This window comes from Antedon bifida, chromosome 1 (assembly GCF_963402885.1).
Source record: "Antedon bifida chromosome 1, ecAntBifi1.1, whole genome shotgun sequence".
NCBI classification, from domain to species: domain Eukaryota; kingdom Metazoa; phylum Echinodermata; class Crinoidea; order Comatulida; family Antedonidae; genus Antedon; species Antedon bifida.
This window is the reverse complement of record NC_136226.1, coordinates 18959674-18972940: the sequence shown is the minus strand read 5'-3', so window position 1 is coordinate 18972940 and position 13267 is coordinate 18959674. Positions and strand designations below refer to the sequence as shown.

Genomic DNA, 13267 nt, shown 5'->3' with positions numbered 1-13267 from the left:
TCATCATTGCCTTTCTCATCATTGTCTTCCTCATCATTGCCTTCTTTGTCATTGTCTTTCTCATCATTGTCTTCCTCAGCATTGCCTTCCTTGTCATTGTCTTCCTCACATTGCCTTCCTCATCATTGTCTTTCTCATCATTGTCTTCCTCATCATTGTCTTTCTCATCATTGTCTTCCTCATCATTGCCTTCCTTGTCATTGTCTTCCTCATCATTGCCTTCCTCATCATTGTCTTTCTCATCATTGCCTTCCTCATCATTGCCTTCCTCATCATTGTCTTTCTCATCATTGCCTTCCTCATCATTGTCTTTCGCATCATTGCCTTCCTCATCATTGCCTTCCTCATCATTGTCTTCCTCATCACTGTCTTTCTCATCATTGTCTTTCTCATCATTGTCTTTCTTATCATTGCCTTCCTCATCATTGTCTTTCTTATCATTGTCTTCCACATCATTGCCTTCCTTGTCATTGTCTTCCTCATCATTTTCTTGCTCATTATTTTCTTGCTAATCATTTTTTTTCTCATCATTGACTTCTTGGTTATTTTCTTCCTCATCATTGTCTTCATCACCATCATTGTCTTTATCATCATTGACAAAATAAAATTAACTTTACAATAAATTAATAAAGAAATTAATATTTGAATCTTAAGTTCTGAACCATATAAAATCCAGTTAAGTGAGATGCAGCAAAAAACGTCACAGAGTACATCACCAATCCACAGCAACATTGGTTCAGCAGAGGCTAGCCCAACAACGAAGCGTAAGCTTGCACGAGAAAGTGATGATTCCAGTAGTTCAATGGCTAGATTGACGCGTAAGTTAATAACTTTTCTTCACAAATTAAATATTACAGGTGGCAGGCCATACACAGAATAGTTTGAAATCTTTTGATTATTCATAAAATGATCCCATGTATATAAGGCCTGGCATTAAATTTATCAAAATGAACATTTCCTGATCTAGAAGGTGACTTGTATGTTTTCATTAATATGTCTTCATATAATAAACCAATTTTGATAAACAATGGCTCATTTTAAAGCTTATTAAATATAGATTAAATATATAAAAATCTATAAAAAAATTATTTATTTCCGACACTACACCAATTTTGTTATGCCATGCCTCATATAATCTAAACTGTTCAATCTTTGCAATCTGTAGATCTCAAAGGCAAAGGTAACACTAATTATTACATTGTTATTAACTATTTCATTTCAATCTGTACGCACAGGTCGTACAAGCCGTGTACTTCAATTTCTTCGTACCAAATCTTCTTCTAGTTTACTTGTTCCGCCAACAAAGCCGCCAGATGATAGCCAACTGGCTAACGTAGACACTGTTGTATATCATGTGACGGATTCGGAAGGTGGTAATAAGTCTCTTAGTGATTCTACACCTAATAGTAAGCTTGGCATTCTAATTCTGCTCTTTTCTTTTGCATTTTTATCCTACAAAACATACCGTAGCATAATATTTGTGGTAATTTTACTAATCTTTTTCTCCATTGTAATTTTTTGGCTGATGCTTAATATGTGTTTTCAAGGCATGATGCTTTTTAATTTTAATAGTTTTGAAATGTCTGCTCCTTTCATTTCCATTCTAAACTATCGCAAATAAGTTGGGCAATGAAAAAAACTTTCAGTTTGCATGACTAGAGTTGTTTGTATAAATGCATGACCTTGGTAGGCATCACATGACCATATCTTGAGTTTCCAGCTTGTATTGTTTACAAATGTGTTTCCATAAAAACATCACAGATCACAGCTACTTTCACATGCTTAACCAAATATAACTGGCTGCATGTACTATAGCATTATTTCTGAAATAATTTTTAAATTAAAATCTTCTAGGTAATAGGCCTGGGTTTTAGTATCAAGGAGGGAATAATAATATGTTTCATCATATTGAAATTTATAAATGATCGAAAGTATTGAAGTGATTTAGTATCATCATACTAATAATATTATTCATATTATGTTTTCTACATTTTTTAATTCATTTTTCATATTTACAGATGATTATGATGGTGTTTTTTCAAAGTCGTATGATGTATTTTCAAGTAAGACTGAACCTTCACCTCATATTGAAGTCCGTAAGTTTTTTTCTGTAATTGGTTAATCTATTAAATCTGTATTACTATCTACTTGTGTGAATATAACAAATCTAAATAGATTATTATCATTTGATTGGATGATTTTGAGTCACATGGAGTTTAATAGACTGTTATCAAACTCTGATGTCAGAGTGCATTATTCTTAATATTGTGTTACACAGTGAGCAACCGTAACATGTGACGCGAGGCGATCTATTTTCATCTTTCACCTCATAAAATGTTTGCTTCATTGTATGAATATAAAACATTCATTATTAGTATACTAGCCCACAGTAGATACATTCATTATCAGTATACTAGCCCACAGTAGATACATTCATTATTAGTATACTAGCCCACAGTAGATACATTCATTATCAGTATACTAGCCCACAGTAGATACATTCATTATCAGTATACTAGCCCACAGTAGATACATTCATTATCAGTATACTAGCCCACAGTAGATACATTCATTATCAGTATACTAGCCCACAGTAGATACATTCATTATTAGTATACTAGCCCACAGTAGATACATTCATTATCAGTATACTAGCCCACAGTAGATACATTCATTATTAGTATACTAGCCCACAGTAGATACATTCATTATTAGTATACTAGCCCACAGTAGATACATTCATTATTAGTATACTAGCCCACAGTAGATACATTATTAGTATACTAGCCCACAGTAGATACATTATTAGTATACTAGCCCACAGTAGATTCATTATTAGTATACTAGCCCACAGTAGATACATTATTAGTATACTAGCCCACAGTAGATACATTATTAGTATACTAGCGCACAGTAGATACATTATTAGTATACTAGCCCACAGTAGATACATTATTAGTATACTAGCCCACAGTAGATACATTATTAGTATACTAGCCCACAGTAGATACATTATTAGTATACTAGCCCACAGTAGATACATTATCAGTATACTAGCCCACAGTAGATACATTATTAGTATACTAGCCCACAGTAGATACATTCATTATTAGTATACTAGCCCACAGAAGATACATTTTCCACATATTACCTATTGTGTAATCTTTTTCACTTATAGAGTTTGCAGATAATAATGCTAAATTCTACTGTCGTATATACTATGCTGAAGAATTTCGCAATTTGCGTGCGACCGTGTTTCCAGCCGGTGAAGAGGCATTTATCCGTTCACTGTCTGCATGTATGAGTTGGATTGCTAGAGGTGGAAAGTCTGGCTCAAGATTCCTAAAAACTAAAGGTATTTTTGTTAAATATGGGTATGTTCAGACTCACGGAGTTACGGTGGAGTTATCTACGCAAGGCGTACGGTAATCCGTGGCGTTAAAAGCCAAGGTGTTCAGACACAACGATCAACATTCCAATGCCTTGCGTTTAAAACACTCTGATCAGGTCAAAGCAGATAGAACTATACTATGTATACATTCATGACAATGCATGAAAGTTTACATTGTTTTTTGTTATTTTTATTTATATAATGTTTACCTTCAAATATACTGATTTGTTCTTACTACTTGTAGAATTGCATTTTAATTCCAAATAATTTAAAACGTAATTGTTAGGCCTACTCGGACAATTATCTGATTAATTGATTTAATTTATGAAAATATCATATCACTGACGCCAACTTTTCTGTTCTTTAAAATCTGAACCTGAAAATACATTTTACATAGCTATTTCGCTGTCGTATCATTGGGTACGGGTATCGTGGTCGTGTATTTTCATTGGTTAAGGTTAAAATCAGTGATGCATCACTGGATTAGCGTTATGATATCTACCCTCTCCCGCTAGAGTTATTAACGCCACTGGCGCGGAGTAACAGCTCCCTAACGCTAATCCGCCTGGTTCAGACACAAAAATATGTACGCCGCTTACATAACTCCACCGTAACTCTGTGAGTCTGAACATACCCTATGTCTCTAATCATTCAAATGAGCCTAGTAAGGAACAAATTTTCCTCACAAGGTGAGATGACCAAATGACTGCCCAATGATGTCAGTGTCCATGAAAGACCTGAATCCTTGTTTAATGTTTAATTTTTGAATTGTTTATGTATTGTTTTTCTGGTGTGCAACGCTTTGTTAAAAGTGCCATAGAAATGAAATGAAAAATTAAATATATTAAAAACCACAACAACGCATATAGATTACGTTTTTATTTGCTGTTTCATGCTGTTGGATAACTTTCATCCAACATGATATTCCGTTTTGTTGTTTGCTTTATAGGCTTGAATGACCAATGGCTAAGAAAAATATTAATTGTACATGCTTGAAACGATTGTGTGTAATCAGTAGAGTATGTGTAGATAATCTCTTTGGTATAGATTTGAATCTGTATGATGTAGTGATATATTTTTTTTATTTTGGTAGATGATCGATTCATTTTAAAACAGATGTCTCGCCTGGAATTCCAATCTTTTCAAGAATTTGGTCCACAATACTTTAAGTACCTGACACAAGCATATGAGAAAAATGTAAGTAAAATGGGTTTTTGGAAAAGTAAATAAAGTAGGATTTAGAAAAGGATATTAAACTAAAGTTTATATATAATATTGAAAAAATTGTTATTATTGTAATTATTTCTTTGCGTAACCAACTTATAAAATCATATATTTTATTTTAAATATTATAGTAGAAAGTGACAGACCATCTTGCATCTAAGTAAAGTTGGAGTTTTAGCTGTAATTAGTATAAAGGCTTATTACTGTAAATACAGTGTTTGGCTACTAGAGGAAAATGTTGTCTTGCTATTAAATCATGCTATCCCACGCTATACACACATGTCCATCAATCATTTATTATTGCTTGTTTTTTTTCAGGAACCAACAGCATTGGCTGTGATCCTTGGAGTGTATCGTGTTGGTTTCCGCAACTCACTTACCAATGATACTCTTAAGCAAGACCTCCTCATTATGGAAAATCTTTTCTTTGACAGAAAAATGTCTCAGGTAACATAGTGTGTTTTATATACTTCTTTACATTTATTTTTAATAAATTTCTTGAAAAACTGTATATACCACCAACACTAATTAGCTGTAGCTTGGTGGTTTTCAAATGCTCAGCTACCGATCACAGGGTCCTGGGTTCAAAGCCTGTCAGTGTTTTTTCTCATGACAGAACAACTCTACTCCCAAAGACTTTGGTTGTGTATTTAATGGAAAGGCTGCTTATTAAGCCACTAGCCTTACCGGCTATGTAAGTATCTGGTGTCTCCCCTTTGCAAAAAAGCCGTATACGATCGTATACGATTTTACTGTTTACATTATTTCCACTCTGTTGCTTCACAAAGGGTTGGCATCGTATACGTTTAGCATACGTTCGTATACGTTGTTTATTCATGATAAGAATATCGTATACAGGACGTATACGGATCGTATACGAACAAACTAGGCTAGGATACTCCGAGAGTACAAACCTCCGTCTACTGTAAAATTCCCCTACATGAAATGTCCCCGGAAAATATATATATATTTTTTTAATTTTTTTTTATTAGTTCTAAGTGTAAATAGGCTAACTGTACACTACAAAATTGTGAATGAGAGTTTGGTGTAATGGTTATGTATCCAGCCTCTCACAGTTGAGATCGCTGGTTCAAGTCCCGTTAAGTTTTTTTTTGTGGACCTTGATCTTTGACCCTGACCCTTCAAAATTTAAACACAATTATATGATGAGTCATTGATCATTGTGGCTAGTTTGGTGAGAATCGGATAAAAACTGTGGTCTCTAGGCAGTAAAATAGTTTTTTGTTAGTTGTGACCTTGACCTATGACCTTTTCCCCTCCCAATTGAACTCGTCCAAGCTTTTGGGGCATAGATCATTGTGGCCAAATTTGGTGAGAATCGGATGAAAACTGTGGCCTCCAGCTGTTCACAAACACACACACAAACACACACACAAACATACAGGGGTGAAAACATAACCTCCTTGGCAGAGGTAATAATAGTAGTAATGAGTAGAATAATAGAGCTAAATAAAACATTTAAATTGTCATTACAACAAATACGTAGGCTGGCTCTCTGGCCTAGCACCAGCCATTAGGCCTAGTCTAGTATTAGTAAGTAGTAGAAGTAGGAGCTAGGACATAAGACCATATTTAATAGATAGCCTAGGCTACCGATAAAATTCAAACAAAGTTTTTCGCAAGTCAATAAAATACGCTAAACAGGTATACTACTAGGTAGGTATACTACAAGGCCGACGACGACCGAGCGTCGCTCGGTTGCCTACAGTTGTCGTGGTCGGCTCGGCTCTCTGTTGGCCAGTCATGCATATCATAGCGGGTACGTCGTTTAATCCTCTCAATTCGTCACATCACATGCAAGCTTTGGGTGGTCAAATTACATCATTTATGTTAAGCGATATTATTCCCGCGAAGTGTGTTGTAGCATGGAGATGGAGTAACACTAATTTGGCAAGTTGTTTATTTGTAACAGTTTATTTTAAATCCTTGTCCTTTGTTAATTAGATTGTACATGCTGATGCTGTATATTATGTAAAAAGATGAGTCATGGTTATCAGATTCTTGAAAAAGATCAAAACTTTGAATTCTCAAAATGTGTTAAATTCATTAAATTGATAAACAAATATCCGGCAGGCGTGTGTACAGAGAATGGCACAAAAATACTATTAGCTACTAATGTGTACACAATTTTATTACATCCTTTTTTAAGTAACACATATTCAATATTATAATAAAACGTCGTCAATACGTAGTTACGAGGCGGTATCCTCGCAACTAGGCTCATAGTTGTTATACCACTCCAACGCCTATGATATGAATAAAGCCTTATCTTATTAACAAAAAGTTACAAAGGTTCACATATTTTTTTAGATTTTTTTAAAATTTACGAATTAAATAAATAAAAATAATTAAATAAATGATGGAGGCATAAAAATGGGGGCGTGGGGTACCTTTTTACCAGGGAGATGTAAAATAATTATTTGACATTTACCTGGTTTTACTACGTTCTCGTACAATTTATCATTTGGATTTTTAAAGTTATATGTAGATTATGTTAAATTGTATTCATTAGTGACAACTAAATTGACAGCAATTAGTTCTGTATGCCTAAAATGCTCTAAAACGTCGGAGCTTCTCTTTTGTATTTTTGGCTGTTGAATGTTTGTTGGCACCACCTCTAACTCTGCAACGATGATATGCATAATGCATCGTATTTCCATTTCACCGTTGTTGATATACTAGCTAGAGTAGGTTATTAAAATAATACAATATAACCAAATCTAATATATGGGGAATTTTACAATGAGTGTACCACAGACTCTTTTCCTTGGCATATTTTTCCCAGGCCTGGCCTAGGTACTCTTAGTTTACTAGAGCTGCAGTAGCATATTTACTGCATGTTCGATCTATACAATTGCAATATGCCTATAGCTAGCTAGCTAGAAGTCATCAAATTTACTATCTACTTGGGCCATGGAGGGCCTACTGTAACTACATCCCATTTTTAATTTTTTATGGTGAGTTAAAAACCGTAGCCAAAAAAATCCTTTTGGACAACAACAATGATGGTTGAAAATGAATGTCATGCATGCATGCAGCACACACAACACAAGCATGTAGTACACGTACACGTTTTGTGCGAATTTATTTGGATCATTCCATATATATAATAGGGAGCCACATGTATTCTACATTTTTATTAAATCGTAATTTATAGACTTTACTTACTCGTTTTAAATTTAATATACTGCGGGCACAATATAATATTTATTTATTTATTTCCAAGTACATTAATATTAATTAAAGCACTTTCAAATTAATAACAGCACATTTTGTATGATTCACTTATTAATGGAACATACCAAAGGTAAAGAAATAGCAGAGGGGATAAACAAGGCGGAACAGCCTGGGTTTTTATGCTTGATACAAAAATAACGTCTCGTAAAATACAGCACCAATTTTTTTCATTCACGAAAACTATTAACTAAATCATCATAGGGAATTTAATGTACATATACTGACTGAAAAAAACAAACAAATTGTACACTAATAATATTGAAGTCAAGATGCTCCTGCCATCGTAAACGTATGCTATCGTCGTCTTGTAAAAAGAGGGACAGTCCCCTTTCGCTTGGTAATATGATGCAGTTTGTATATGCGCGTTGTATCGTATACGGATCGTATAATTGTTTATAAATGATCGTATAAGGTTCGTATATGTTTATTATGCGGGCAGGAACTTCCGAAATGACGCATATGTTTCGTATACGAAGTGGACTTCCTATACGAAACATAAACAAAACGTATGTAAATCGTATATGTTCGTATACGGCTTTTTTGCAAAGGGTCTGCAAGACTTGTCTCCAAACTGTCATAAAATAAAATTTATAAAAAATGATGCTAATAGTATCGGGCATATAAAGACAAAATGTTAGTGACCTACGTAAACTATAGAGCTTATTGAAACAACTTGTTTCTTATAAATGGAAATGTCTAAAAATCAATAATCTAGCTTTTCTAGGACTACTGCTCATTGGACAACACCCAGGGTACCACCCTCCAATGAAAGTAAGAGTAAAATGCTCTCTAAGATACGTAACACTCATGATATATTTGTCCCAGCGAATTTTTATTGGGTAGTGGGATGTCTGCTAAGTGATAGCTGGTTCTATATCAACGAGGCAAAGCCAAATTGATATTTAACCTTTCATCATTCACCAAATTCAACACTCATCTAGGATAATTATTACTATCACTAATTGGAACTCATCTAGGCTAATTATGGTTTTTCCAATGATTCCACGTCTTGTAGAGATGTTCCCATTAATTAATCAAAATCCTACAAACGATCTAAAGCTAATTTAAATGCCTTTTTGTTCTAAATTAGTACATATATCTCTCCAGAAATGTACTTCCATCGCGAAAAGCCAGTCATAACATTCAAATCACGGTGAAAGTACAAAATATGTGGCGCTGTTGTATTTCAAAAGCAATAGTATAAACAAAATATTTTCCAAACGGGCAAAGATTTTTTTTTCGTACACGAAAAAAAGTACTATTAAACGATCGTTTAATAGTGTGTACTATTGCACGCCATGTGACCCACATTCGTCCAATCAAATAACAAGAATTTAGGTTTTATATAATAGGTGATAGTTGTCCTCAGGGGTAGTTGTCCTCATGGGTAGTTGTCCTCAGGGGTAGTTGTCCTAGGGGTAGTTGTCCTAGGGGTGAATGTCGACTAGTAGCGCTTGTAAAAGAATACTAACTCCATTTAAAAAAAAAATAATTAGAGACTTAAAGGAAGTCTATTCATAAGTTTACTATATTCAAACACAAAAACATAAATTTTACTTGTTTCTTTAATCAAATTATTCAATTTACATACCAATTAAATTATTTGTATTGCTTAAGGACACTATTGTTATTATGAGTACATAAATCATATAAAATCTAAATTTGTTGGCATTGTGGTACAGTATTACTTTAATACATTGCATAGGTAAATATTAAATAATAATATATATTGGTACAGTTGACTCTCCCAAAACCAGAAACACTCCCAAAACCAGAGTCTAAAAGGACCCAAGTTCTTATTTTACTATTCAAAACGCATTCGGAATACCATGAGGATTTCTGGAAAAGCAGACATATTAGCTCAGCCCAAAGGTTTCTGGTATTGAGGGAGTTTACTGTACTATCTAATCAGTATAAAAGTGTATCATAACATTATCCAAATTATTGACAGTTTTAGCAGTAATTAGTACCAGTTTTCATTAACAAAATGAACAACATTAACATTAACTCGTCACTTTGGACGAGTTAGTTTATCCGCGCAATTGCACCATGCACGCATATTAAAATTTGAACACAGAAAATTGATAATGCCATCTTATGACATAATAGTACATCGATCTTATATAGCGCTTAATGCACAAAACCTACTAAGCACAACATGACATACAGTATACATTACAGAATACACTATATAATTACATGCAGTGTAGCATAGATGAAATTACGAGACTCACTTATTCTAATATTTTAACATGATGATTTCATTAAAATGAAACATGAAGATAGCAATTCTGGAAGATAATTTTAAAGGAATTTGGGCATGTAGAAGCCAGATGCAAATCTTATTTACAAAATTCAGGTGGCCATATGATGACATCCGATAGTCAACATATGAATGGAATTGATCACTTGAGAAACAAAAATCAATTGCAAAAACAGCCTTTCTATGCTATGTACGAGCTGAAATGCTCAATGACCTGAAACGTGAGCGAAATTGATTAGAAAGCGCATTTTCAACTTTTTAATGCGTGTGTGAAGATAACTCTTTTACTAGAACACTCTGTAATCATATTATTCATCACCTTACCTGATAAATTGCAATTATGCATATTAAGTGTAAGTAAATCAAGTCTCCCTGAATTATCTATCATACACATTAAAGAGGCCAGTAAAGCACCATCAATTTGACTGAGATTATTATCACTTATATCCAGTTCAGATAACCTCAAGATAACTCTTTTACTAGAATACTCTGTGATCATATTATTCATTATCTCACCTGATAAATTGCAATTATGCATATTAAGTTGAGAAAAAACATATATACCTGAACTATTTATCATACACATTAAAGATACCAGTAAAGCACCATCAATTTGACTGAGATTATTATCACTTATATCCAGGCTATATAACCTCAAGATAACTCTTTTACTAGAATACTCTGTGATCATATTATTCATCACCTCACCTGATAAATTGCAATTATGCATATTAAGTGTAGGTAAATTCAACCCTGAACTATCTATCATACACATTAAAGATGCAAGTAAAGCACCATCAATTTGACTGAGATTATTATCACTTATATCCAGTTTAGATAACCTCAAGATAACTCTTTTACTAGAACACTCTGTGATCATATTATTCATCACCTCACCTGATAAATTGCAATTATGCATATTAAGGCCAAGCATATCTGATCTTATTATTACTTATTATAAGGGTGGATAATTTTAACATTTTTTGCTGCCTATTTTTAGCATGCATTTCATTTGCACATTGTAGGCCTAGTACTATATCATTCAAAATATTACCTGTAATAGTATTAGAAGATGCAATGAATTCTTTCAGTGCTGGTGAATTTGTTAAAATATGAACAAAGTATGCAGCAGTTGTTTTACAATGAATGTTTCTTTGTGTCATATTTCATATTGTGTTTTTCACATTCTTCTACTACATAATTCACACAATCTCCAGTTATCCTGTTCAAAATCTTTGCTTGATCTGATACAGCAATCAAACTATGGGCAAGTGCTTTTCCTTTTTCTTCAGATGGCATATCACTAACAAACTCGTAATTAATGTAATCTGCATGTATGTCATGAGCTTTTCTAATAAGGTATATTACATTGTTTGTATGTACATTTGTATTTTGTCTGTGATGAGCGAGAAACAATCTTAATGAGTTACATAAATCATTAATTTGTATGTCTAACTTTGTTTTTGTTAAATGTTTCATAAGGTTAGTTTCTACTTCCTGCAAATGCTTATCATTAACCACTTGTTTCAGAAGCAAAACCAAAGATCGATATGTTTAAAAACTATTTGTGATCAAATGTTTCAACAAATTTGCAGCACTGGAACCAAGAAATCCAATTGAAAATTCATGTGCCTTAATGAAATGTTCACTTTCCCTTATCATCTCCCATTCCTCATCACCTAATGTTGAAATTAATAACTTTATATTGTCACTTTCACTCTCCAAATCATCTTTTTCACATAACTTGTATAGGTAAAAACCAACCAATGACTCCACTATTAACTTGTGAGGAGTTGTTTGCCAGATTAGACTTGTCTAAGTTAGACATATCTTCATATACAAAACCAAGTTTTAGAGTCAAGGGTAGGATATCATCTACTTTATCTTTATCTAAACCTGCTGTATATAACTCATCTTTGGTAAATGAAAGTTGGTTTTTCTTTAATTGTTTATACATGCACTTTCCTAACAGAAGCATAGAAGTTAGATATTTCTCCGGTATTTTGTCAAATTTACAAATTTTAGGAGGATTGTCTTGTCTGTTAAATTGATTCAAAATGCATAGAAAAAAGGCTTTGAATAAATCTGCTTTGTCAGTAGGAAGATCTTTGTTAATTTCCCACATGAAACAAATTGAGAGAAGCAACATTGGATTTCTGCACATTGAATATATCTCTGGATGTGTTTGGTGGAAATCATAACGATTAAAGCTTTCAATAAATGAATCTCCCAGTTTAGATTTGTCAAAATGTTTAAAATATCTATTAATATATTTTGTTACATTTTTCTTATCAAATCCTTTGACTTGCACATGTAAATTGCTCTTCTTAATGTATTCATCTATATTTATTGAACGAGAAGTAACTACCACTGAACTCCTTTCTAATCTTTCATGATTGAAAAGACGTAGTGGACTTTTGTTTTGAAATCTTAATTCATCTAAACCATCTAATAGTAATACAATTTCATCATCATGATCCCTTATAAATGTCTTGATCATTTTTTGATCATCTCCTGATAGACCTGTTGACGAGCTGAAATCTGCAAGCTCAATTGACTTTAGAATAACATTTAAAATACTTTCACCTTTTTCTAACTCTCTAATATGAACTCTGCATTTAGGTGTAGATGTAATTCTTTGTAGCATATCTTTCAATTCTATAGATTGATTGCCTTCCTGTGTGTTGGCTTTTAGTAGTTCCAACTCAGTGAACATATCAGTCAAATCTACTTCAAATGCAGAATTCATGATTTGTGGTGTAAATCGATGGAATTTGCGATATACTTTGTGTTGATTGGTTAGCAGATAGTGTCTTATTTTTTCATCTAAACAATTAAAATAATATTAAATGTAAGGCTGTTATAAATATTTATTAATTTTTTCTTCTCCTAATATTTTCTGTAAGTTGTGCATGTGTATGATCTATCTATTTTTATAGTATTATATTTGTGAAGTCAAGAACAATGGGAAAAAAGAAAATGTTAAAGTGTATAGGAATTTAAAATAGCATAAATAATAGAATTGTGAATTATATATATTTACAATATTTGCTACAAATATTTCCTTATTTATATTATAACCATCACAGGCACAGAATTAATTCTAAACCACCCGGTGATATACTGAAATT

At 33.0% G+C, this 13267-nt stretch overlaps 2 protein-coding genes across 4 annotated transcripts in view; one reads left to right on the top strand and one right to left on the bottom strand.

The window, feature by feature from the left end:
* The window catches only part of LOC144844366 (1-phosphatidylinositol 3-phosphate 5-kinase-like), a 56534-nt gene that overhangs the window by 33693 nt on the left and 9574 nt on the right, over positions 1-13267 (top strand). Inside the window, exons 29-34 of one of the 3 annotated variants that reach the window (XM_078701266.1) lie at positions 655-818; positions 1236-1370; positions 2019-2096; positions 3179-3355; positions 4485-4588; positions 4934-5062. In XM_078701266.1, coding sequence (XP_078557392.1) covers positions 655-818; positions 1236-1370; positions 2019-2096; positions 3179-3355; positions 4485-4588; positions 4934-5062 — 787 coding nt within the window. Of the gene's footprint in view, positions 1-654; positions 819-1235; positions 1407-2018; positions 2097-3178; positions 3356-4484; positions 4589-4933; positions 5063-13267 lie in introns of all 3 variants that reach the window. The other 2 variants (XM_078701257.1, XM_078701249.1) reach the window with 2 other exon arrangements.
* Positions 77-591, bottom strand: LOC144852665 (uncharacterized; the record flags this gene model as incomplete). Its single annotated transcript, XM_078710600.1, has 2 exons — positions 574-591; positions 77-508 (listed from the first exon to the last, which is right to left on the bottom strand). Coding segments are annotated over exons 1-2 (450 nt in total), but the record flags the coding sequence as incomplete, so codon positions are not given.